Below are 26,292 nucleotides of genomic sequence, written 5' to 3'. Positions count from 1 at the left end.
AAGTGGATAATTTTGATTATAAACCAAAGGCTCTAGAGTGAACACCCCGTTCATGTAAAGTGGAAAAATGTGCCAAGTGCCCTGACTAACCAAAGCGGGAACACTACGATGACCATCTCGCTTCATGATGCAATCCCGATCTTAAGGCCAGAGGACCAAGCTTTCCATCTCTCTCACAGGTACTCATTTGATCTTAGCCAAAAGTCAAAGAAGCGATGGGGGAACAATATGTCATTTACACATGAACTCAAATGTCCCAGAGGGTTAAATTGAACGTTGGGAAGTCAATATACCATAGCAACTGTAGGTGCACGTGGTTGGTGAAATTTAAACTCTATTTGTGAGATAACATTTTTTTCTCATGCCTCAAACGAGAGATCATGTAATCAAATATCTATTCATTGTATTAGATGGAAGTCTGACATAACCAACTTCTGTCTGTAAAATAGATATGATTGTACCGTAAAATCTTGTGTGTACTATGAACCTGTGTATAATATGCAGGTATAACCTTACAATCGTGTAGGAAAAAATGAAGTACCTATGTATAATACGCACCCACCAGATAAGATCACTGGCTGATGATCGGTAAGACTGATCAATGATCGGTCCCTTAAATAGTCATTAATCTTTGAGCTAATAACAATTTATTAGATTAAAAGCTATGGTTAAAAATAATATTGTAAAATAAAAATTCACATTGCTTCTAAGTGACACGTTTAGGCCACTATTTCTTTCAATTATTTTTGTTAACTCAATCAGTGCTGGTACTCCAAAGAAGCACAGCACTGATTGCGATTTGGTCCTCACATGCCAATGGGGACTGAAGACAAAAGCGATCATGCAGCATAAACAAGTTTGTACTGAAAAATACCATTTCTATCAAATGCTCATGTGATTTTTGCCAGGAGTTTTTTAAAATTATTCAAAATGAGTAAATATCAGATTGTATTTATCATTTGTTCTGCAGCTATTTCACTCTTTAGTGAACATATTTTATTTAAGATATAAAAATCTGAAAATGCCAAACCCAATAAAATAGGACTGACAATAAAATAGTTGTTTGGTAATTTATCAAAATAAGCTACTTTTTGTATAGTAAATAGTTTCAAAATCACAGCATTCTGTACGTCCTGCATTATAAATAATGTGACTCTCTACAATGCAAAGCCCTAACTCACAGTGGGGTGAGTCAGTTACATATATATATATATATATATATATAATGGTAAAGTGCGATAGGAAATAATGCCAATAGTTGACCATTAATGACTGAAAACCAAATGGACTTAAATTGCATGTAATAAAATGTCATTGATTAAACAAAGTGTTTTGTTTAAACTACATGTACACTATAGTAGTAGTAGCTGTGGTAGCTAGGGTTCTCATCACATTAATTCAATGCTTTTCATTAGCAGCAGGATACATCATATAGATGCCATTTGCATATCATATCATGCATTAAGCTCTCACATAATAGCACGCTTCACAATAGCCGGTGACTTCAAATAGCAGTCATCTGTATTGAAAATGAAACAGTGCACCTCAACTGACTTGCGTGCGTCTTGGAAGGTCTTCAACTTTCCAAGTTCAACAGTTCAAGACATCATGGAAGACAAGCATGGAGAAAGAAAACTCTAGTACCAATTAAAAAGCAATACCTTGCCACAGAAAATGTATTTCAACAAAAGTAACCTAATTTTATGTTTCCTTATAGACTAATATCTAAACAAATCCATTGAATGTGAGAAAATGATTACATTAATTATAGCATCTATTATTTGCTGATAATGCATCAGAATTGCTATGTTATACACTATTGGGCAAAGAGGGGTACAGTAATACATATATGTTTTATTTTCTTTAAAAAAAATTATACACTTTGATAATGACCGTTAATTTAATGTAATAAACATTAATAGGCGTTATGAATGCTGTTATACTGTCTGTTACAGATTAACATGTGAGTATACGGTGAAAAAAGTGCGGCTAAACATCTTTTAAAATGAGGCCATAATGTAAATCCCAAGAACTCGTAGGTACAAAGACTGCTGGCGCCCCCTATGTTCTAAAGACACATTTTGTATAGTTATCGATGAAAGAATCAAGTGTGCAGGAACCCAGAAACTAACTAAGGTGGATGTGTATTCACTGGCTGACTTAGATCAAGGTTCCATCATGCAGCTAAATATCACTGTCCCACATACGTGATGATTTGGATATAAGTAGCTGTATCTTGGAACATAATACTGAACGTGTGCCCTTTTTTGTATTCTTATGTTATAGAGCAAATAAACAAAATCCACTTGTTTGTTCCACTATATAGCCATATGCAAGCGATATGTATTTGCATGTAGCAAGGGAAATTGTTAGTAGCATACAAAAACAGCACACAAAGACAACTCTCCAATTGTTACAATTGCGATAAAGTGGCTTATAATACAAAACTGCATTATGTTTGGTAACTTATACAAAAAAGTCATTCTGATGACTCAACGCACATACTTCTTCCACTGCTTTCACATTTACTGTTTAAGGAAAGAGAAGTATAAAAAAAAATATTAAAAAAAATAGATAATACCGACACAGAACGAAAAATGGGGCAAACAGGTAACCGCCAGTAATGAGTAATACAAAAGGCATGCAGAGACATCTCAAAGCTCCACTAAAGTACTTTACAGCTAAGCAGTAGGGTTCTGCTGTCACCGACAGCCCTTCAACATATGATTTCAAGTGCTGTTTTTAGATAATCATTTTAAAGCATTTAATAAAAGTGGCGCTAATATGTACAATCACTTGTGCATGTTAGAGATTGTTAAAATAAGCATTTCAGTAGGTATATTTCTTAGACTTTAAGACTGATTTAAAACTTGTACATACTTTATTCCACTAATAGTCGGTTCTTTTTTGTTTATACTGACTTGTTTTTTGGTGTAGATGGGGACCTTATAAAGGACCTTTAAATGCCTTCGCAACGGAAGCCTGGCATCTAGTGGACATTTTGATCACGTTCCCTGAGTTTTCCTAAGCTAAATCATACAATATATTATTGTAGTTATGTCGGTTAAAGCAAATTTGAATTATGTTTTGTTATAGCAAAACAGATTTTTAATGTACTACCAATTATTATTATTTTTTTTTTTTTTTACCATAGTTGGTATAGTAGGTGTCCTGTCCCAATGCTCCATGTATGACTTTCACTTTTCCATGTGAATTGTACTAACATTATGGGCAGATAAATAAAGCTATTAACTTGTACCTTGTTTATTACAAAATTGTAAAAAATATATATATATATATTGGTTGTTAAGTGTTAAAAAATAATAAAAAATAAAGATTTAACAACCATTCTTCTCTCTGTGGTAGGACTCACATGGAAATGTACCTTTCAACTTAGTATCAAGTCTGCTCAAGGCTGTTGTAAACATCAACTCAATGAGCATCAAAGTATTGCCTTTCACAAAATAAAGAAAACTGCAGAGAATGTGGTAGATAAGTGGAACAGCCTCCCAGCAGAAGCGGCAGAGGCCAATACAGTGGGGGAATTTAAACATGCATGGGATTGGCATAAGTCTATTTTGAATCTAAAGAGCAACGGCTGGTTAAGGTCTGGGTTTTTACATCAGATGGGCTGAATGATCTGCTGTTAAATTTTATGTGTCTAGGGTGTTGTCGGTGATATTGAACAGTGTAATGTACTTCTCATCTCAGCATCTTATTTTTTCTCAATTCTATATTTACACGGAAAATCAACAGCAAAAACAAAAAACGTTAAAGCCAGAGTGAAGATCTCACTAAAACACACAAAAGCCTAGAGATATAAGTCAAGTTCTCCAAAGTTAACACCGCACCCCATTTGCTAAAAACATGAGAAACTCCCAGTGATGGGGTGAGTGTTATCGGTGCGATTGGGTTAGTTGGGATGTGTGCCAATGCAAAATAGTGTACAGAATATAATAAAGAATGCATTATGGAGCAGTAGAGATTTTTAGTCCGGTGTTGCTGATAGCTTTTGGTGTAATAAGGGCCAGCCCTGCCTAGGGTTCCAAGCCAGGAGAGGAACTCTGCCATGAGATTCTTTCCTATGTTAGCAATGGATGGCATACAGGAGGGGGCACGGGAAACACAGTCCACCTCTGGCACTACCAACACCTGGCAGAGAAGTGTTGGACTATAGTGTTACTGCTCTCTGATGTGACATATTGCTGTGATCAGTTATGTCATCAGTGGATTTTCAATTATGTGATGCAAATGCCCAAATTCTCCATAAGAGAGAGAATTATCCTAGATTTCACAATTTTTGCCATTGAATGTATCTTCATTTCCTCTACACACCATTGGAAGTTTTCCCATATAAGACTGGCTTACTGAAATTACGACTTATTTAACTTGCTGTTAAAGGGATCTACATGAGAATTGGTGCTTTGGTATTAAATAAAGAAAATATGTTATTGGATTTCCACTTATCAATCTAACCATTTAATCCTTCTTAAGGTTCAAAATACAAATATTCGATGTGCATGTCTGTTTGCCACTACATTACTTTTAAAAAAGGAAAATTAATCTCTGCTCCCCACTGATTCAACAGTCTAAATCCATAGCCGCCATGTTTCATAAATTGGTCAGGGCAGAAGTTGGGAATACCAACTCTGCAATGATTTTGCTACAGATGAATAAAGTAAGTTGGACTGAACTTATTTATTATTTAGTGAGACGTCTCTACAGAATGTGAGCAGAAAATGATGAGAAATATTAGAAGCAGAATATCTTGAGCAAAATTCGCTTGATGCAGCCTAGCATATGAAAGTTTTTTACTAATAAATTAGTAAATACACATCCCGCATACTAATGTTATAAAAGATATAACCTGCATGCTTCTTATACCTTATCTACTTAATAGTCCATCACAAAGGCTATAGTGACTCACTAATGGCGACAACCTGATATATTAATAGTCCTTATGAAAACCATGCTGGGACATCATATTCTTGATTACGTCACCAACACTTAAGCAGAAATCTTAACTGTGAAATTTCAGTGCTTAGAGAATCAGTTGAACTAGGTACATGTACAATAAAAATCAATAGAATAACTTAAAGTCACAAACAGTAACAAACTGGTACAAAAGAAGGAGAGGGCCCTGCTCCTGTGAGCCTACAATCTAGTCGGTGGTTGAGGGTGAAGGGAAGGAGTAGGGGAGGACTGCCTGGATGTGGATCAGTTGGCCGAGTTTGGATGAGCTGAGTAGGTTGTTGAGGGCGTTATGAGGAAAGGTTGGATTTTCAGAGAGCTTTTGAAATTTGCATAGGAGGGAAAATCTGACAGGGAAGGGAATTCCAGAGAAGGGGTACAGCACGGGTGAAATCCTGGAGGCGGGAATGGGAAGAGGTAAAGATGGAAGAAGATAGAGGAAGGTCATCATGAGAGAAACAAAGAGGGCGGTTAAGGGTGTTTTTGGATAAGAGGGTAGAGATATAGAGGGGTGCAGAGTTGTTAAGGGCTCTGTAGGTCAGGATCATAAGTTTGAATTTGATTCTGGAGGGTATATGGAACCAGTGGAACGATTGGCACAGTATAGCTGTTTCTTGTGTGAGGGTGCATTTAGGAGATGTTTTTCAGGTGAAGGTGGCAAGATTTGGTAAGGGACTGGATGTGAAGGATGAAGGAGAGAGCAGAGTCAAGTCTGACACCAAGGCAGCGAACTTGGGCTGTCGGCTGGATAGTGGAGTTGTCAACAGTGATAGAGATGTCAGGAATTGTGGAAGGAAAACCACAAGCTCTGTCTATGAGATGTTAAGCTTCAGGTAATGCAATGCCATCCATGATGCAATTCCAGAAAGACAGTCGGTGTGGCAAGTTAGAAGAGATGGTGAAAGGATGAGAGAGGAGATCATCTGCATATAGATGGTATTGGAAGCCAAGGGAAGATATGAGTTGTCCAAGTAAAGAGGTATAGATGCAGAAGAGTAGAGGACCAAGACTAATCCCTGAGGAACACCATCTCAAAGTGTTAGGGGGGAGAAGTTCCAGTGAAGGAGACAATAAAGGTTCAGTCAGAGAAGTAGGATTTGAGCCAGGAATGAGCTGTGTCAACGATGCTATTAGCATGAATAAAAATGCCTACATAAAAATACACCAAATCTATTTACACGCATTGACACCCTTTAGTGTTGTACAGGTACTTTACAATATTAACATTATGGTTTATATTAACAGTATAAACAAAATTATCGGCTTCGTGGGGACCAATTGCAGGGAGATAAAGCACGAACCAACTGGCACACGTTGTTGCTAAGGGAGACGGCAAGGGAATGAGCAGGAGAAAAGGCAGCAGTTCGAAACTGAAGAGATCTAATGCCTACAGTTTCGCCGGTAATGCACTCATATCTCAATAATGGAAACCGTTTGGGAAAACACTGGATACTCTAAGCACCAAGGGCTCTTAATTTACTGTCGTGTTTAAAGAATTGTTTAATGTTTAGGGTTCTAAAGAAATCTGCCAAACAAATTAGTCCCTTCTTAGCTTTGTCTCCGTCATAAGAACCATTTTATCGAAGCCTGTATTATACGGTTCTACTAGCCATGGTCTCTTGGCAAATGGCTTCTGTATTATATAAGCTTTAATCGAACAGGGACAATAGGGACCTTTAAGTCCTCATTAAAAGACGCCGCCAGTGGGCGGAGTTTGCGTTTAGCCGAGACGCAGTGACTGTTCCCCCTCCCAATTTCCCGGCTTTAGTGTTGTCGTCATCATCCCGCGCGTTGAAGCCACCCGAGAGCCCGCGGGAAGCAGCGTTGGTGGTGAGATGTGAGTACAGTGTGAGGCGATATTTACACCCACTTAGTATAGAGTGCGCCCCCCGGGGCAAGGAGAGCTCGGAATGTTACTGTAGTGATAACCCCAGGGTGTGACAGGCGGAGGGAGGATGTGTGACGTGAAACCGGCGAATGAGTGCCTTTGTGTGTGATGTAGGCACCGCTTCTCTCCATATAACACTATAATATGAGCTTTCACTGGAAATATACGATATACTTATTACGTGAAACGTCATTTCAGGTCAGCCGCGGTGGTGTGTAGCCCCTTGTGTCAAATAATCCAATTATATGAAATGGGGAATATGAGTGTATCAGTACCTATATACAATAACCAATCTGTATTGGTGTAAAGGGGAAAAAATCCAAGCATTATATATTTTTTTCTTATTGGCTGCGTCAGGGTTACACTGACTGCACCACATTTAAAGGTGGGATTTCCTTCCCAGATATCCATGTTTTATTGGATTGTCTCCAAATATTTTTTACACAAAGCCTCTGTTGAAGATGTAGTAATAGTAAGTATAGTAAGGGAAGTCTATATATATATATATATATATATATATATATATATATATATATATATATATATATATATAAACACACACATGTGCTCACATTCTTACAATTATGATCTAAACCTAGAGGTTCAAAGGCATAGTGTTAATGTAAGGGAATTTTACATTACTGATAGGGTGGTAGATAAGTGGTACAGCCTCCCCACAGATGTGGTAGGGGCTAAAACAGCGAGATATAAAGCTATCCTCAGGTTTAAGTCTTTAGGTTTGAGTTAAAAAGGACTAGATGGGCCATGTATTTCCTATCTGCATTTGAATTCTCAGACAAAATAATCATCCAAATCCAGTTAAGAAAGCGTTAAGATGAATGCTCCTAGGGTATGTGTATTTGGATTATAAATGCATATTGCTTAAGTCTGTAAGTGTTATTACATAGGTTTATATGAACCATATAATGTAGAATTTAGAAAAGGTGACGGGGTGGCTTTAACCACTTTGCAACCAATGATGTACCAGGAACGTTATAAAAAGCTGTCCCTACAGGGCCAGTGATGTACCTGCTATGTCATGGGTCAAAAACGGCCCTGCGTTATCATGATTGTGGAGTCATGGCTGTATCTGCTACAGCCAAACACGTGTTTGATTCAGTAATATGACAGACAATGCTGTGATTCTCTTCTCAGTGTGAACTTGAGCTAGAGAACACTAAGAAAAAGCGATTCCCATTTTTTATATGGAATTTTTCATATATATTCGGTGCGATTTGGAAGGGGTTAAATATGTATGTGTATATATATATATATATATATATATATATATATATATATCTAAAAAGAAAATATGAATGTAGGGTGGGTTTTACATCAGGCCATGGATATATTTTGGATTTTCTTCACATTTTATGGTAGCTTTGGAAAACGTATATATACCTCCTATAAATATGGTTCTAAAAAAAAAAAAAAAAGTCCTACCCGTCCCGAAAAAAAATAAATCATTTGTGTGATTACATTATATGAGACTGAGGGAAATAACAGCTGAGAAAGACATAGATAGGAAAAACATGGTGCTCTGGTCCTAAAAGGGTTAAAGTCATAAATCGGGTATATATGTTTACAGCGCCCTACTTGCTTCCGGTATTTGTTTCTTATCCTTCTAGTTAACACTAAATTATTGGATGTTTTTAATTTGTGTTTTCTGACTTGCTTAACTGCTTTGTGGTGCTGTAAATGGTATTTCTGATACATTTATCGGATGAATAGATGATTCATGTCCACATATGTGTAAGCAGTGACCACTTGAAAACAAATTAACTGAGCCTATTGGTTGGACTATTCCATAGGTTGGTAAGACCCATTTTATACTTTACCACTTATTTATTATATATAAACCCTATTGGTTGTCTGAACCAATTCAGAGACAAGAGGTAAGTGTGTCCCATACAGGCAGATGTGATCCCCCAAAAATGTCTCTGGTACAGGGAAACAGTTGGGGGGGGGTCCACATGGGGGCTTCTGCAGAATCCAAAGCCGTCATATGCATTTAAAGATAATGACTGAAGTGTCCCTTTAACTATGCCTTCAATGTATTATTGTCATGTTGGTGTTTTTGTATCATCCTAATGGTTTTTCCCCCTCCATTTCAACCAGTTTGCAAAACGTCCCCTGATTTGTATGCACTATTGAAGCACATACAACACAAGTGAAGAGGAATGAGTATGTTTAACCTAGAGCGCTTTCGTTTTAACAAAAAAGGGGGTCCTGCCACCAATGAAAAAGAACCAAGTCGACCAACTACCCCAGTTTCCGAACAAGATTACAAAGCTGGTAAGCAGTTGTTGCGGGATGTGTTTTACGTTGCCTTTCTGCCAAGCAAAAAAGGGTAATGCACAAAGTAGAAATGCATAGAAATATTTTTGGGCAGATTGCTTTTCATTCCCTTCAGCCTTTTTTTGCATTCTATAAACCTCAGACCTGACCCTATAGCAGTGTCCCTGTCATTTATGCTGGAAGGCTGTTCCACTTATCTACTACCCTCTCAGTGAAGTAGGACTTGTAACATAACACCTAAGACTTTAACCTTCTAGATTTAGAATGGCTGTGTTCTAACCATTCTCCTCACCCAAAACACTTCCCACCTATAATGAAATAACTAGGTCTACATCTCTGAAAGAATAAATGCAGCCTTGACCTGGCCATGCCTTTGACACACTAAAAAGGTTAACTGCTACTTCTTAGCTCTAAGTTATAAATTAGTTGGCCTGAATTTGCACTTTGGTCTGTAACAGGATGTTGCTGTCCCCTAATACTTCCCTGACCCTCCAAGGCTGTGCATCAACTTGAGACCCACCCTAGACATTCCTTATCAAATAAGCATAAATGTTGCCTTCGTCTGAAGAACCATGTTTTGCAAAGTCTTTATAATGGGGGTGGTGACATCTATGCAATTATCTAAGCATAGATGTAAATTCTGTTGAGATTGTAGATGGGCCTAACAGGACAGAAGGGAGGTAGGAACCAGTAGCTTAGTATTATGGTAGCCACTTGACCATACTTGTGAAAATACAAAATATTTTGCTCATGCTTCAAAACTGTCTTCAAAACGATTCGAAATTAGTCCAGAAACCCGCCTTTCTGCATAGTCTTCTTATCACTAATAGCCTACTCAGTGGCCGAAATATATCGGCCGAAAAAGGGAATTATCGTCAAAATGCCGAAATAATCGTCTGCAGAGGCCCTGTTGCTTACCTGCTCGTTGCTCGCAGTGTCTCTTGTACTAGCCAGGGGAAGCAGTAACCCAGTGGAGTCACGTAAATGCACGTTGCATGACTCTGCTCTGTTCCTTCTTCCCCTGGGGATGGGGCAAGAGAAGTTGTTCGCACAGAGTACGAGCAACACAGAGGGAAGCAGCAGGCCCCCTGCAGAAGTCTGCAAGTGAGAGGTCTGCAGTTTAGGTAAGGGGGTGGGGGAGGGTGTATTAGCGAGTATGCATGATTAAGGGAATTAATGAGTATCTGTGAGTAATTGGTATCTGTAAATGAGGGAATGTTTGGGAATGAATGTGTGTGTGATAGCATAGATGTGTAAGTGGGGGGGGAAACGGCATAGGGAGGCTGTGATCAGCATGTACTGGCTGCCTGGGCATGGTAGGAGTGTGATTGCTGTTAACAATTTATATATGACAGTTTTTTGGTGTTTTTTTTTTCTTTTTCTTTTTTTTTCAATTTTGGTGTGTTGCTTACTTTTAATAAAAGTGTGTTTTAAAGGTGGTGGTCTTTTTTCGGTTTTGGCCAATTGAATGCTGAATTTTCGGTTTCTTTCCAGAATGTTCATTTCGGTGCATCCCTAGCATTTACAGATTTATTTTACTACCACTTGAATGTAATTCTTGATTATTATTTTTTTCTGCAGAAACTAGCATTCCAGAGACTCCTGAAGCTAAGAGACAGAGTATGTCCTTCATTAAGAAATCTAAAGGTGTTAATTTTCTGGAGTCAGATTCAGAGATTGAAGAAAACACACAGGGCTCCAGCTCCACCCAAAGAGGCTCCCACACAACACGAGAGTATGTAATCATTCTATGTAGAACTTTCTTTATTATTTTACTTGTCGGAAAGAGCTAGAAATCTTTGCTTGTTAGAGATCCTTTCCCAATTACTCAGCTGAACCGATCACTTTTGAAACTGAATGCAGCGTTAGAAACGGAGCCTAGTAATGATGAATGCTCAAAACCTTCCCAGTAGTCGATTAATATGCAATCATGCTTTTTTTCTTAATTTCTGTTTGAACTCTTATTTGTGGTGTGATGAAAAATAAGGCAATGATTGAAACTGGAAAAAATAAATAAGACAAGTGAAGTGGCTGTTTTTAAAGACCATCCAGCCATCCTTGAGGCCCTATAATAAAAGTTTTACCGTAAGCGCGTGTTGTCTGTATCAAAACAAACTTTAAATTTTCGTGCAAATGTTTCCTAAATGTCAATACATCCATATAACCTAAAAAATTAAGTACTTGTGTGAAATATGAGCCGATGAACTCCATCTTCACAAGTTGTTTGTGGCACATACTCACACTCAAATATTGACACTTATTCATGTATGCACATCCATACAAGCTTGCTCCATGCCTCCCGCAGACATCCATATTTAGGACCCCCTCCCAATTTGCCTACCTTTGTTTAGGTTTAGCAAAAGGCTCATCACTTGTGGTCCAGCTGCTGGTGACCGGTTGGCCCGCTGCCTTGTGGTCTTCTCACACTTCCTACCCCGGTGTTGGGACTTAGGGGAACGTCTGTGGAGAGGGCTTTACCGCCAGCCGTGCTTTATCTGCTTGGGCATAATGCACACACCTTTTTCAGTCATAGGTTTATGCGTGTTACACCTGAGACTTTAGCCACACTGATGACTTTTAGTCAGGCTGGGGTTCCAGCGCTTCTGTGAAAGGGGCACATTTCAAAATGCTTTTTTTGGAAATGTATGCTGTTGCCTGGTCTGTTTTTAGACAGGCAAGACTAACCGTGCAATCGATGACCACAGATGTGTTGGAGTTAGAAACCTTCATTTAACTGCTTGCATGCTGTAAAAATAACAAAAACCTTTAAAATAAAACTCAACTATTATGAATTTGCCTGAGTCATGTCCTGTGTGTGATTTATCTAGTGAGTGAATACAAACTATAAAATGTCTGAGTAATGGCTTTGAAGGCAAGGTGGCTTTCTTTGGCTCCTCCATGTACCACCCATGATCTCGCTGGTAGATTCTGTCACTAGACAGCTGTTACCACAGGCAGCTGTAAGATGGCTTTAAAAGACCAAAAGTAGTTCCTCCTGCTGGGCAGTGTCTCGTGACATTTCTGTTTGCTCCCCCTAACGGAGGGGAACTCAACCAAATCCGTAGGGGAGTTAATGCATTTATTTAATTTGCACTGTGACCGTAAACTGTGCCCTGTGTGTTCCCTCCACTACAGGAGGTATTGATCTGATTTAATTTTTTAGACCCTTTTCCATGTAGCATGTTCTTAAATTAGATCTGTTCTATAAAATACTACATTTATTGGCCCATGAAATGTTTGCACACATAAATATAACCAAGCATATTAATAATTGCTTAGAACTGCTATTCTTTATTCTGCTCTGTCATAATTTATAGTCTTCTAGTACCCTTTGTTTTAATTCTGAAATTAACTTTTGGGTTCTAAAAAATATATATATGTAATTCCTAAAAATTATATATTTATCAGTATAACCTCTGTGACCTTCTGTAACCCTACGGAAAATACCTTACATCGGCAAACTAGTTCAGATCGCAAAGTAGCAACACCAGACACAAGTTTGTGTAATTAAAGGTTATTTATTACGTTACAAGATATCAAATCCATGGTTCGGTTAGCAAGTTGGCTTCGAATTAATAACGGTGCAATAGATCTTTTTTATACACCTTAGATAACGGTGTAAACCTGAGTGGACAGTAGTCTGAGGAAAAGCAAGCGCTATGCGCCAATACTGTGCAAGGACTATGTCCGTTTACACTATGGACACATAAGAACACCATAGAGAAAGTACTGCTGCATGAGCACTAAAGAGCCATAGAATAACATCTCCCATCACACCTAACACCTATAGATGAGACCGTTCATGGTCTGTGTGTATGTGTGGTGGTTATGATGTAATTATGTAGAATGCCACCTCTTTTTGAATGAGACACGTTATTCCATTCCAACAGCCTCCATCTGTGGTGGTTTTGTTATAGTTTAATAGTCAGCACCAACTGTAATTATGATGGATTGGGTGGCAATTCAAGGCTTAAAGGCATTTACTCTTGGCAGCTTGGGCTCATGTTTAGAACTTTGTAATTAAATTAGTTCATGCAAGGGACACTGGGGTTATGTATAAAATGGAATTTCAGCTTGAAGTGTGGATGTTGGGGTAGCAAAACAACGTGAATGGTCCTGGTGACTTCTCTGCTTTCCCCAGTTTGCGCTAGAACTATTTATAAACGGCTCCCAAATCGGTGATTGTGGAGCAATCATCAGGAGCATTTACATTGCTTACTGTTGGCCTACTCCAAATGATTCCTTTTACCCAATTGTTGTAACGTTTAGGTTATGTTTATGCATGCATTTATCGAACGTTTGTCTACCTAAGATTTCTGAATAAATGAAGATTGTGGTGTCTTTCAGTGAACTGTCATTGGTGAAGTAAAATGTAGAGTCTCAAATATTTAAAAGGGATCTGCCACAAGTTTTCATTTATTAAAGCTCACAATCGTCTTCTGTTTTCCTTTGAAGAGCTGTGTGTCTGACCGAAGTACAATTAACTCCTGCAGCTCTCTGAAGTTTTTTCTTCTGCACTGCTCTTTTGGGGGGCTGTTGATGGCCCTACAGAGGAACTTCCTGTACACGGCATTCGCTGACCGCTTAGAAGTATGAGCCTCGCTGCCATCACTAGGGCCACTAACGGTCTCTCATGGGAAGACAGTCGAGTAGTGGTAGGATCACATAAGGAAATGGTACTTCTGTCAGACCTGGAGCTTCATCTGGAAATAAATTTTAACGGTTTTGTTCGGAGGAAGTTCAAATATGCACATGAACCGTGTAAGGTTGTTCTGAATATGACAGGTCTGAGAACCAAACTCCAGAATGGACTAGAATATGTTTCTATAAGAGGTTTGTTTTATATGTAGCTGGCCCGGAATGACTAGAGTTACCACATATCTAGTTGTTCCCCAGGGGTCCTCTGCATTTCTGTAGTTTTAAAGGATGCTATCAGTCTGCTCATCTTACCTCAGTACACGCATTAAAGAGGAAAACTACCCATATACCAGGTAAAATCACTAGCTTCACCTGAAAAGGTCAATCAGATTAACCCGGCCCCAAAAACCAAATTCTATCTGAGTCTTGACTCCCACAGGAATGTTTTATGTGCAGGTGGTTTGTTGCATATAGCTTGAGCTGCGTTAAGGCTGTTTTGCTGTAAAAAGGGAGCTTGCAGCTGCTTTTGAGTTTTTGGGCATAACACCACGTTGACCAGATGTATAAAAGCGTGAAGCTTGTCTAGACACAGTGTGATTGTGCAAATTGTCATGGTATTAAAATGGATGATTAAAAGCTCTCTGACTCGAGAGTAGTTTACAAAGAGCAAAGAATAAATATAATAAGAGATCATGGAAATGATACGCCAGGTTGCCAGTGACTAATTATGTAAAGTTGATTTGCTCTGTACATACCTGTTATTGAAAGAATTAAGAGCTTGATGTCTTCAAATCCATGTTTATTTAGTAAAGTACCATTTAATGGTTATCCTTTAACTTGGCCATTGTTTGGCAATCCCCATAAAAAATGGTATTCTCTGTGTGGATTAGTTAATATAAAAGTTTTTTTACTGCTGGGGGGGGCGGAAAACCTCTTGTTAGACGCCAGTCTAGCTCTGATCCGGACAAGTCTTGCTTCGGTTGACTTTCTGCGTAGCAATGGGGCTTTCTTGGAAATGCGTGCCACTATTTAGGTCAGAACTTCATAGGAACACTATTTGCCTTTAACTCACTAGTTGATCATTAAAAATAATAAAAATAGATTCAGGGGTAGCCAACAGGTGGCTCTCCAATCTGTTGCTTATGGCTGATGATTGGACGAGATCCTGTTATGTTAAGTTAGTGCTGGTTACCTCTGGTATACATTGTTGCTTCAAAAGGGGATCTGTTCACAATGGGTCATGCTTGGCAATCAATGTTAGCGGCACACGGAAGTAGAAGTCCTTACAGCCCCGTGTTTGGACAGGAGTAGAACTAAACTGTCGGTTTGGTGGCTACACTCTAATTGGTACCATTACAGATTGTATTGTCAGGTTGGATAAGCTAATGTATTTCATATTGAAATTTAGGATTGCTACGCTGGTCAATTTAATACATTAAATTGGTCAGCAACTTGGGACCGAAATAACGGAGCGGCTTACAATAGGGCCATTTAATACAGTCTAAGTTCTCTGCTGGATTGCCGAAACAGTGCCTTGCGGTAGAAACTGTAATATCTGGTAATGTGTACAGGTTCCTTTTGAGCAAGTGATATACCATGTACATTAATGCTAGAAAATGTATCTGTTTAAGCCAGGTTTAGGGTTTTTTTTTATCTTGCCCTGGTCAAAATACTGATTACCTGCTTTTTTTGCTGGTCCAGTCGAGAGTTTTTCCTGGGTACCACTCCAAGCCTGCAAATTACAATAACATGACCTCTACGTATGTCTAGACATTTCTTCATTCCTGTGGCGGTTTTGGGGAGGTCCTGAAACATAACGTAGTTTTCTTCTCTTGTAGGAACGGTTTATCCGATTGTGTGACTGATTCTGAAGAGGACGAGCCCAACGTGAAGAGCTCTGCTGCTAACAAACCTTCGGAGATAAAAGACAGAACCAAAGATGACAATCTCCAAAAATTAAAGGAGATATTCCCACAAAGAACAGATGACGAACTTTTACAAGTAATTTACTCTCCTTGTGCTTATGAATGTTTTGTCATTCTTCTCCTAGTAAAAAATATGTAAAATAAATATAGTCATCTTTTCAAAAAAGCATTTGAGAGAGAGTGTTATAATTTGATGAAATGTAATGCTTTCAACAGCTTTGCAAGTAGATATTTGCCAATTTGCTAGGTACACTGCAGACACCTCTGAATCTTTGTGGTATGCCTATTGTGGTACAGCCTTCCAGTGAAATGTTGATGAAGCATCATTCTGATCGGTATTTGGGTGCTAGTATGAACAAGATCTGTATACACTGTGGGTACGGTAGTGGTACAATAGGGAATTTGAGTGGGAAATTTAAATATGGGATGGCCTTCAACCTACTGCAATGCAAAGTTGGTAACCAACATTTTTATTTTCATACACATCCCACTACTTGTCTGTATTACACTGACAGCTCATAAGGTAATTTCAGTATCTATATGACTTTTTGAAGCATCAAGGAGAAAAATATATCCAGTCTCACTGTTAGGAGTCAGTGTTTGAGTCATTTGTAAATCATTGGCATTTCTGTTCTTCAAGAGCCTGTAGATAGCGCTTCTGAAATGTTTTCTTTTTCTTTCAGCTTATTGAATCAACAAGCACCCTAGACGGAGCTGTTGCTGCTGGTGTGGTGCTATTTGATGATAAAGGTCGGTAGTACTTTATAATCTTTTTACACTCCAAATCATTGTCATTGTTCTTTAAAATTACATAAAGAAAAAATGTCCAGTTTTCACGTGCCTTCATTTATGCAACTTGTGTTTATTTAGTATATCTATATGCGCATGTCCATGCACAGAAATAAATCATTTGTAACGTATTTTCCTTACGAAAACCAAGCCCTGCAGCACTGAAAATAGTAAATAGGATGAGGGAATTCAATCATACACAGCAGATGCATAATGCTATCTTAAACCTAAGGGGCCTATGGCTAGTATAGGCACGAAACCATGAGTCTGAAAGATCATAATAAATAACGCTTTGCTTCACATAAACACTCACACTGGTATCCTTGCTGTTTTTAATCAATGTGAGCTTGTGAATAGGTTTAGGGTTCCCAGTGGAGATCCGTAAAACAAAATGACAAGCCTAACTCGTTTCACCCCAAACACCACGTGATCATAGACTTTATTTTTATCTTTATAAAGCGCCAACAATTTACGCAGCGCTTAATACAATGCATATAATGATTAAGTGCTATTTAATGCATAAGGTTTGTTTCCTTTCCCTTTATCGCCTCCCCAGCTTTTTCGATATGGCTTTTTTGTAAGAATAAAGATTGCGTCTACTACAACCATCAGTATTGTGGCACTTTGTTAATGGGTCTTACTGCGACTACTAGTAGTTTTACAATAGCAAGTCTAAAAATGGCCAGGCTAGATTACATTACATTACATTATATTTATTTATAAAGCGCCGGCAGATTCCGCAGCGTTAGATGGGCTTATCAGTTATTTCTTCCCTCAGTCTGCACCTGTGAGTTTCGGAGCTTTGGGATAAGCATTATTTTCCAAAAGAAGAAAATTAAATATCGCATCAGTCAGTATGTGAGGTTTCAGATTAGGTAAAAATATGGTCAGACACGTGAAACTGCTCTCACTTTCTTTCTATTTGTTCGCATGACATTCATACTTTATACAAATCTTTAATGGGAGCCTGCTATTGCTCGATAGAGAGAAAGCAGCTTTAATCTGACTCCGTGGCATCTCTGCATTGCAGATGTGTGATTCTCCTGATATCATTTCTGTATGTGTGCCGATTTTCAGTTAGATCTGAATTGTTCAGTATAAGTATATCTGTGTTCAAACCCCAGAAATGAATTCCCTCATGAAAATGTTTTTTTCTAGCTTACCCGTTTTGAGAAGTGTTTCGAGGTGCGCTTCCTGCCAACGAACGAGTCTCCGCACACAGGCCCATGGGCACCTCTGCCATTCAACCTGACAGCTGTTGCCCAAACTTTCAAAGTCTTAGACAGGAGGAGGCATGTTTCGATTTAATAGCAAGAAATCTAACTTCAGGCACTTTTTTCTTTTCTTCCTGAACCGTTTAGATAGCACACGTCTCGGACAACACCTTCTTTGATTTCATGTGCTAATATGGTGTCACAAATATTGGGTATAAAATTCTGTATTATCCCATGTAATGTGTTGCTCCAGGACACACACATGGTTAGCACGTCAGCTCCAGATGGTTTGTTGTGCTGATGTTTTTTTTTTTTTTTTTTTGCTAAGCGTAAATATTTTTTTTCCAGTACAAACTAGTCTACGGTTAACCTGATCATTATTCTAAAATTAATGCCAAACTATTTTGTTCTGCTCATTAGATGGATCTCTTGCCTCAGGTCTGTCCTGAAGTTGGGAGCATGATCAAAGCGATGAAGGAATTTTCCCCTCTAATCAAAATATACTGTTGGGCATTTTTGACTATTGATTGAGACCATCATTATCTTGTCATGTACGAAAGCCCTTATTAGACAAACGCTGCTCTGACAAGTGTCTCGCGTTTATGAAATTATATAGTGTGGGGTTGTGTGTGTATATATTTATACATAGAGACGTCTAAATACATTTATCTTTGTTACATAACATAACTAGTATCATTTATATAGCGCATTTCTCTGACAGCGGAATAATCGATATTATTGCCCAATCAGTGGTGCTTATTTATCGACCTCGGAAGGATGAAGGGCTATGACCCTGGGGTTTTAAACAGGCTTTCAGTCAGGGTATTCACCAACTGAGCAATCTCGCCGGCTATGTGTTTGTATGTGCGTACATTCCAAATATATTTATAGTGTATGCAGTCGCTTTTATAACAAATTTGCCTTAAAACTGTCTTTGCTGATTATAATAAACTTTGCATAGCGATGCTTCCACGTTAGTTTCTCCCATTGGGAAGGGCTGCAAGTCGCAGACTCCGCTCCGTTTTTCCTACACTAGCATGAAGGCATGTGTGAAAAGATCCCAGTACGCCTGCCTGCCCACGGTGTATGTGCATCTACCTGCTTTAATAGACTGGGCTCACTTACTGAACACGCGCCAAGTCCCTCGCCTGAAAAAAGGACACTTTGTTTTGGTCTGCACCTTATTTGTATACAACAGGGAGCCGTTATTTTAACACATGGTTCCTGGATTTGCATTATTTCTCCCCATTAAGTTGTTTGAGTTCCAGATGGGACAATAATTGGTTACACAAATTTCATCGACGGCATCCAAAGCATTATTGAGGTAAAATAAACCCTAAACATCTCCGAGATTGTCACACAGATTGAAACGCAAAACCGCACAAGCTGTGGATAGTTTTAATAAATTACAAATGCTTTACATTGTGCGTACGATTGGTCCTCTTTCAGATCATCTGCTGGGACATTCCAACCAGGTTATAAGTCTTAGCTAGGTGTAAAAACTTTGAAGGGTCGATGTGATGTTCTAAATGTGCACTGCCAATGCAACGTGATTGGGGTTAAATGAGAAGGATTTTTTGTTTTGACATCTGGGTGATAACATCTTTTTTTTTAGTGGATGAATCAAAATTAAACTTTATACACAATCTACCGGTAAATGGTTGAAGCAGTTTACAACCTTTAACCTTATATCACGATGCAGTCAGGCTTCCAAAATTCCAGTTAATATGCATATTAACCCCTTAACGTCCATTGACGGGTCAGGCACGTCGCACAAAAACGGTCATGTGACGACCAATGACTTGCCTGGCACGTCATTTCATTAAACAAGCTTAGAAAGTGATCTACGGTGTTGCTGTAATGCTTCGATGTCGAGGCATTCAGCAACGCCGAGATCGGTATCAGGGGCCATGTAAAATCTTACATTTGTTGTTTTTAGCGTCCTGCGTTGATGAGTAAAGATTCAGGTACAGAAATCCAAAATATGGAAATATCCCAGCAATAATACCAAGAAGCAGAAAATACCCAAATATTGCAGCTCAAATTAAACACCCTACCCTTTTAACCCTGCTGGTCTTCAAGCTTTGTTTTCTACCATTTAAATCAGGGGTGCCCAACCTGCGGCCCTCCAGCTGCTGCAGGACTACATCTCCCATATGGAGTAAGAGCATTATGGGTGATGTAGTCCTGCAGCAGCTGGCGGGCCGCAGGTTGGGCACCCCTGATTTAAAAGGTTTGTTCTACAAGAAAGTAGCATAATGGCGTTGAGACAAATGCATCCTTTACAATAACTTTTTTTATCACTTGAGCTCTTTTAACAGTTGCTTTTGCTGTTTTCTATTAAGCTTCTCGCAAGAGGAAATTAGACGAAACCCCGGGCGGCAGTTCCCATGAGAGGCAGAATGGTCATGCTGCAAAGAAAACCAAGTCTGTTTCAGTAAGTAAACAATGCTTTGATAGTGAATGTGAAAATATCGCTCCCGCTTTAGTCCGGGGTACTGTGCAGCAATGCCTGCGTTTGCTGGACGATGTATATTGAGAAGCATACGATGGCGGGCTCTGCGTTTGTGGGTGTCAGATGAGAGCACAATTGGAGACCGTTTAAGGTGCATTTCAAAAAGGTTCTTGGAGACTTTTAAGGTATTTCTCACATATACGCATACATACATACATACATACATACATACATACATACATACATTGGGCTACTAGTCTGGTTGACATGACTGTTTCTTTAGTGCGTAGACATTATATAATGATCATGTCACTGATTTAACCACTTGACTATTATGTACTAAGAATCATATGCCAGGGGACCTATAGAAGGTCTGGGGTCAGAATTAAGTTTAACAGCACAAGCCCCAAACTTCCATTTGGACAAGAGTTTCAGTGCAGGCTGATCACTGCTACTGTGTAATGTAAAGTTTAATGAGCGAGACGTTCAGCAACAATGAGATAGGAGGCTGAAGACATCAGTCAAGGCTTTTCAGCGGTGGCACCTAACTTGTGGATGAAATCCCAATTAGAATCGCAAGTTTTATGTTCTTTTTCCTAAATGGAGGACTATGTGTATGAAAATAGTATCAAAGGTGTGGATACACAACATGAAAAGGTGAATTGTGAATGAAGAGACATATTGTAAGATGTTTGTCCGTTCCAAAACACAGCACTAGCTTGAACGCATTACGTATCGACTACCCTCTGAATCTGCCTTTATAGGAATCTTAAAAGCTATATCACCTCAGAACCTTACTTGCCTTTTTCATTTGTCTTTGCTTTATGTAATTATTTTTTTGTTTTCTTCTAGCTAGAAGGTGATGTTTATTCGTCGTGTCAGTTGTCGAAGTCGGATAATGATAGCTCATTATCTGAAGATGACTGGGAAAAGCAGGAAGCCCGTGTGAGAAGGCTACAGAAACACTTTCCAGATTTGGATAAAGAGGTAAAATGCAAAAGTGTCACCCAAGATTGTAGAATAATTTGGCACACCTTTGCTCTAAACGGGCAGTAATTTGTCTCCATGCGCAGAGCCAGACCCAGAGCAGCCACCCAGGGCCTGCATTTGCCGTTGGAGAATCTATTAGGCGGTGGGGCAGGACATGCCAGCAGCTCCGTCTCAAAAGGCACAGCTGTCCATAGTATAAATGGCCTGGCTCCCGAGATAGGGCCGTCTGCTCCTGATTTTCCACCAGAGGGACTGCCACCCTTTAACCTACACAAAAAGAGAGACCGTACTAAGTAAAGTACTCAGAGGTCGGGCAGACTGGATGGGCCAAATGGTTCTTCTCTGCCGTCACTTTCTATGTTTCACTCATAACTTGTGGACACAACAAGTCTAGAAATTCTGGACATCGATTTTGAACAAAGTTGAGCCTGACAAAATCATGGAGCATATACAGCCAACATCTGAAACGGATGTTAATGGGATTATTCACTAAACCAGGAATTTGTAGGAAAATGCACAATATTGGCAACTAGTCCTTATGAGTATCTACTTTATGCAGGGCCAATTCTGAAAGCCCTCTCTTGAAAAGAGAGAAAACATGGTGAAAAGGCATTCAAGAAATCTCACCAATTGAACTATGCATTATGCAGGGTGAATGACAGGGCTGGCTCTTCATAATGCATAATGACATTGGTCATGGATAGTAAATCTTTTAGATGCGGGAAATGCGGCACAGCAGCGAATAGTCCATATTCTAATTTAACACATTCCAAAGAGATATAGTGCAAATCCTATGGCATTTGAAAGCGTCTGGTTTGGGTATTAGGGATTCGGTTAAGAGCATCAAATCATGTCGTATGCTGTGCATCACCTGGATGCTAGATTTCACCGCCAAATACCAGAGCGCCCTGGTACTTCCTACAATGTTCCAATAGCTGCCCGTCAGAACGTTCTTCAAATGAATAGAATTGAAATCTGTTTAGTAACCTCTTATTAGAAGATAAGCTCATGTATGCAAACTGTTGCCGGTAAAAGACTTGTTTACTAACTCTTGTCAAACTTCATGAAACATCTGTCGGTGGAACGGCAAAGTGTTTATATAGGGTGATCGTTCCTGTGTACAGGGGCGTCCACGCCTAAGCATTAAGCACGTTTCATTGTTTTATATTAGTCACAAAAATCCCGCTGTATCACTTCACCCCCGTAGCAAATTGAATCAAAGCCGTATGAAAGTGAACCATTTTTGAAATCCTTTTTGTTCAATAGGAGCTTAGAGAAGTACTTCAAGAGCATGACTGGTCTTTTCATGAAGCACTCGAGGCATTAAAACTGTTTGCGGAAGACGAACAAGGTAATGCCAAAAATATTTAAACTGCTGCTTTCTCACACAAAAAAGATGGTGAAAAACTGAGTTACGGAGTGTTTTTATTTTATTACGTTCCTCTCTTTGTCATTTGGTATGGACAGGAAACAAACGGGCTAGATTTAAGTTAGCAGCAACCGGACCTGGGCCTACTTCGGCAGCCAGATGATGTACCCGTGCCCTTTTATGATACAGGAACCCACAGTATATAACCATTAGAAACACTGTGATACGTGTGACAACTGTTCATTCAACTATTTAGTGTTTGCAAGCACGTGTAGCCAGGGCCGGCCTTTGGGGTGTGCGACCGCACAGGGCGCCACACTCCAGGGGGCGCCGCCGCGGGGTCCGCCGCCACCGTAGCGTACCTAGCGGGGGGGGGGCGGTCCGCACCGGGTGCCCCTCATCAGGGGGGCACCCGGCACCCCTCCAGAGACAGACAGTAATGTCCGCCGCTGGAGGAGCAGGCTCGCAAGGGGGCGGTATCGGAGGTCTTTAACAGACCTCCGGCTCCCTTGAGTGATTTTAAGCCGGTTCAAGGATCTCCCTTGAACCAGGCTTAAAATCACTCAAGGGAGCTGGAGGTCTGTTAAAGACCTCCAACACCGCTCCCTTGTGATCCGCGCGGCAACAGCTGCTGTGCGCCGGGGTTTGTTGCCAGATCCCAGCGCACAACACTGAAGCCGCGCCCACCGTTGTCCGTGCCCTCTGACCCGGAAGAAGACAGAAGAACTGAAGAAGAGGAGCGAAGAGAAGGAAAAGGAGCTGTAAGGAGAAAAGAGGAAAGCATTCAGTGAGAGTGAGAGTGGATTGGTGTATGTGTGGATTGGTGTGCGTGTGGATTGGTGTGCGTGTGGATTGGTGTGCGTGTGGATTGGTGTGCGTGTGGATTGGTGTGCGTGTGGATTGGTGTGCGTGTGGATTGGTGTGCGTGTGGATTGGTGTGCGTGTGGATTGGTGTGCGTGTGGATTGGTATACGTGTGGATTGGTATACGTGTGGATTGGTAAGTGTGTGAGAGTGATGGGTGTTATGCTGTACCATTTCCAATGTCTTTTTCATGATCTAATTATGCTTTAAAAGTACATCATAACTAAGTGAACTTCAAAGAGGGAAAGGGTAGATAGTTAGGAGGGGGTAGATAGGGAGAAGGGAGTGAGACAGGGGAAAGGGGGTAGATAGGGAGAAGGGAGTGAGAAGGGGTAGATAGGGCAGAAGAGAGTGAGAAGGGGTAGATAAGGCAATCATACTCCTATCATGCCAAGTCTGCGAGTACATCCTGGAATCTGGGTATACCTGGGCATGATAGGAATGCGATTGCTGTTAATTATATATATATATATATATATATAATATAATATTGTTATTTAATTGTTTTGTCCTATTTTGGTGTGTTACTTACTTTAAATAAAAGTGTTTTTTATGGTGTGGGGGGGGTCATATTCGGTTTTGGCCAGGTAAATGGTGCACTTTCGGTTTCAGTCCAGAATTCGTTTCGGTGCATCCCTACTACTAAGCCAGACAATGAAGTGGTAGGCCTACACCACATCAATGTTTGGCGTAGTATATAGTGATTGGGGTTTTGTTACAAGTTTTGTTACAAGTTTTTATTCCTTTCTTTTTTTTGGGATGGGGGGGCGCCAGAGGAGTAGTCCGCAAGGGCGCCAGAACACCTAAGGCCGGCTCTGCATGTAGCGCACACAGGAGCCAGAGTGTGGTATCTGCCGCTCTCTATAAAAGGAGACAATTCCCTTTTCTGCCAGGGATCTGTAATTAGGTCATAACCTTTCTTTCCCAAAGCGTGACCCGTGTTTCTACAGAAGTGTTAAAATCTAAAGCCTGTAATTGCAATGGGATTAAAATCATGCCTTTTTACACACCTGCTCTGTTATTTTATAAAGGTTTTACTTTGGTTATTCTATAGATCAACTGCGTTATACTACATAGGTTTGCATTAGTAATCTGATGTAAGCCGTGTAAGGTACCTGATTATGTGTATTCACTGAAATGTTGGTTTAATATACAAAGAATAATGCTGTTTTTAGACAGTGAGAAGCCGACCAAGAAAACAAAACAAGGAATCTGTGCGCACCCAGAAGATCCATAGTGCAACTCCTAAATGTCTATCTTGCGTATAAACCATAAGGATTCAGTCACCCTATATGGCCATATATTGCTTAGTCACAATGTCTAAGGAACCCAAACCTGACATGGCGCTATGGCTTACCATAGAGCTGGATCATGGTGCTGCGACTCTTGGAAACCCAGTGAGACGCTCCCATCCTACCACGCAGGGCAGATGCTAACCCACATATCTGGTAACATGCGCACGCATTTAGAAAGCTGTTACCTATCATACGTATCACTACAGATTTTGTGGCTCTTCCGAAATGAGCGATTTTTACACATTTACACAATTTTACATTGCTTAACCCCTTAAGGACAATGGGCGGTTCCTGAACCCATTGAAAACAATGCATTTTGAGCCCGCACATGTACGGGCTTTGTAGGGGTTAACCTACACATCCCCAATGCTTATACCCAAGATAGGTGTTCTAAATTGCACTTAAGGGTTTGTAGTATGGGTTACTGGATATGTGCGTGGATTCTTACTTTTATTTTTTGTCTATAGATGTTGGTCTAGAATGATTCAAACTACCTACTGTTATATTATAAGCACAAGTGTGAGGTGAAGCCATTACATTTTGGATGTCGGAGGAACCAAAGTTACTTCGTTTTCTCTCTATTCTGGGGACAATGAGATATATGGTGCTTTCTCTGGCTGCTGGGATGCATCTCCACTGTGCTTCTCAGCCAAATGCAACCAGATGGGGAAAGCTGATTTTGTCCCCAAAGATGTGCCATGTTGACAGTCTTTGTGGTACTAGATGCTTCCAGGATTCTAAGAAGAGTGTAAACAAATAATTTGGGGGTTGTATTTTTAACATGAAGGTGGGTGCCTTTATCTTTATTATTAACCCCTTCAGTCCCCTATGGAGGTACTGGTACTTCCAAAAAAACGCATCCCAAGAATTCCTTGGTACGTCCAGCCCTTCTTGCAGCGGCAAGGACACATCCCGGCCGCTGCACAGGAGATCAGGCTGTCGCTTGACAGCCTGGACTCCCCCCTGACAGCAGAAGCCAGCATCGCCAGCTTTCTGCTGTCCCATCAGATGTAACAGCTTCCGGCACGAAAGCCAGAAAGCTGTTACACTTTTAAATGACGATCGCGCAATCGGGCATTCCCTTCTGGGTTGCGTCACTGCTAATGTCACCCGGAAGGTCATCGCAGGACAGGATACCCCCTGGAGGGATATACGGTTGCTCTGATGGGGCATAGACCCTGTGATCGGTGCAGGGGGGGATCTCAGGGAGGAGAGTGAGAAACCATGTTTCTCACCCTCCTCCCATGCTGAAAAATGAAGAAAAAAAAAAGGTTAGTGATTTAAAAAAGTTAAAAAGAAAAATCACTAAAATACACTAATTAAAAAAATTTATATAAAAAAGATAATAAAAAAAAAACCTTACATCCCATTGCCTTAACACAACATCTACCCAGTATAACCCTTCTGCCTCCGTTCACAACCACCAAACCCGTTAAGCCATAAGCATTAAAAAAAATTTTTTTATTTTTTTTACACACATTGCCACTTGCAAAGCCTGCCTAACACATCGCACATGCATTGCTCTAGGGATCTTAACCATCACTCAAACACTTGGCTGTTATTACAGCAGAACAGTAGCTGAAAACCGCATATTATT

At 40.0% G+C, this 26,292-nt stretch overlaps 1 protein-coding gene across 2 annotated transcripts in view; it reads left to right on the top strand.

Moving 5' to 3' along the window:
• The first annotated feature begins 6,756 nt into the window (after window positions 1–6,756).
• The window catches only part of SMARCAD1 (SWI/SNF-related, matrix-associated actin-dependent regulator of chromatin, subfamily a, containing DEAD/H box 1), a 42,879-nt gene continuing 23,343 nt past the window's right edge, over window positions 6,757–26,292 (top strand). Inside the window, exons 1-8 of one of the 2 annotated variants that reach the window (XM_053461588.1) lie at window positions 6,757–6,808; window positions 8,978–9,154; window positions 10,739–10,892; window positions 15,634–15,796; window positions 16,404–16,470; window positions 20,069–20,160; window positions 21,031–21,165; window positions 22,435–22,519. In XM_053461588.1, coding sequence (XP_053317563.1) covers window positions 9,040–9,154; window positions 10,739–10,892; window positions 15,634–15,796; window positions 16,404–16,470; window positions 20,069–20,160; window positions 21,031–21,165; window positions 22,435–22,519 — 811 coding nt within the window. In that variant the 5' untranslated portion in view covers window positions 6,757–6,808; window positions 8,978–9,039. Of the gene's footprint in view, window positions 6,809–8,871; window positions 9,155–10,738; window positions 10,893–15,633; window positions 15,797–16,403; window positions 16,471–20,068; window positions 20,161–21,030; window positions 21,166–22,434; window positions 22,520–26,292 lie in introns of those variants that run through there. The other variant, XM_053461587.1, reaches the window with a different exon arrangement.

This window comes from Spea bombifrons, chromosome 1 (genome assembly GCF_027358695.1).
Source record: "Spea bombifrons isolate aSpeBom1 chromosome 1, aSpeBom1.2.pri, whole genome shotgun sequence".
Classification (NCBI taxonomy): Eukaryota; Metazoa; Chordata; class Amphibia; order Anura; family Pelobatidae; genus Spea; species Spea bombifrons.
This window is presented reverse-complemented; position numbering and strand designations above follow the sequence as displayed.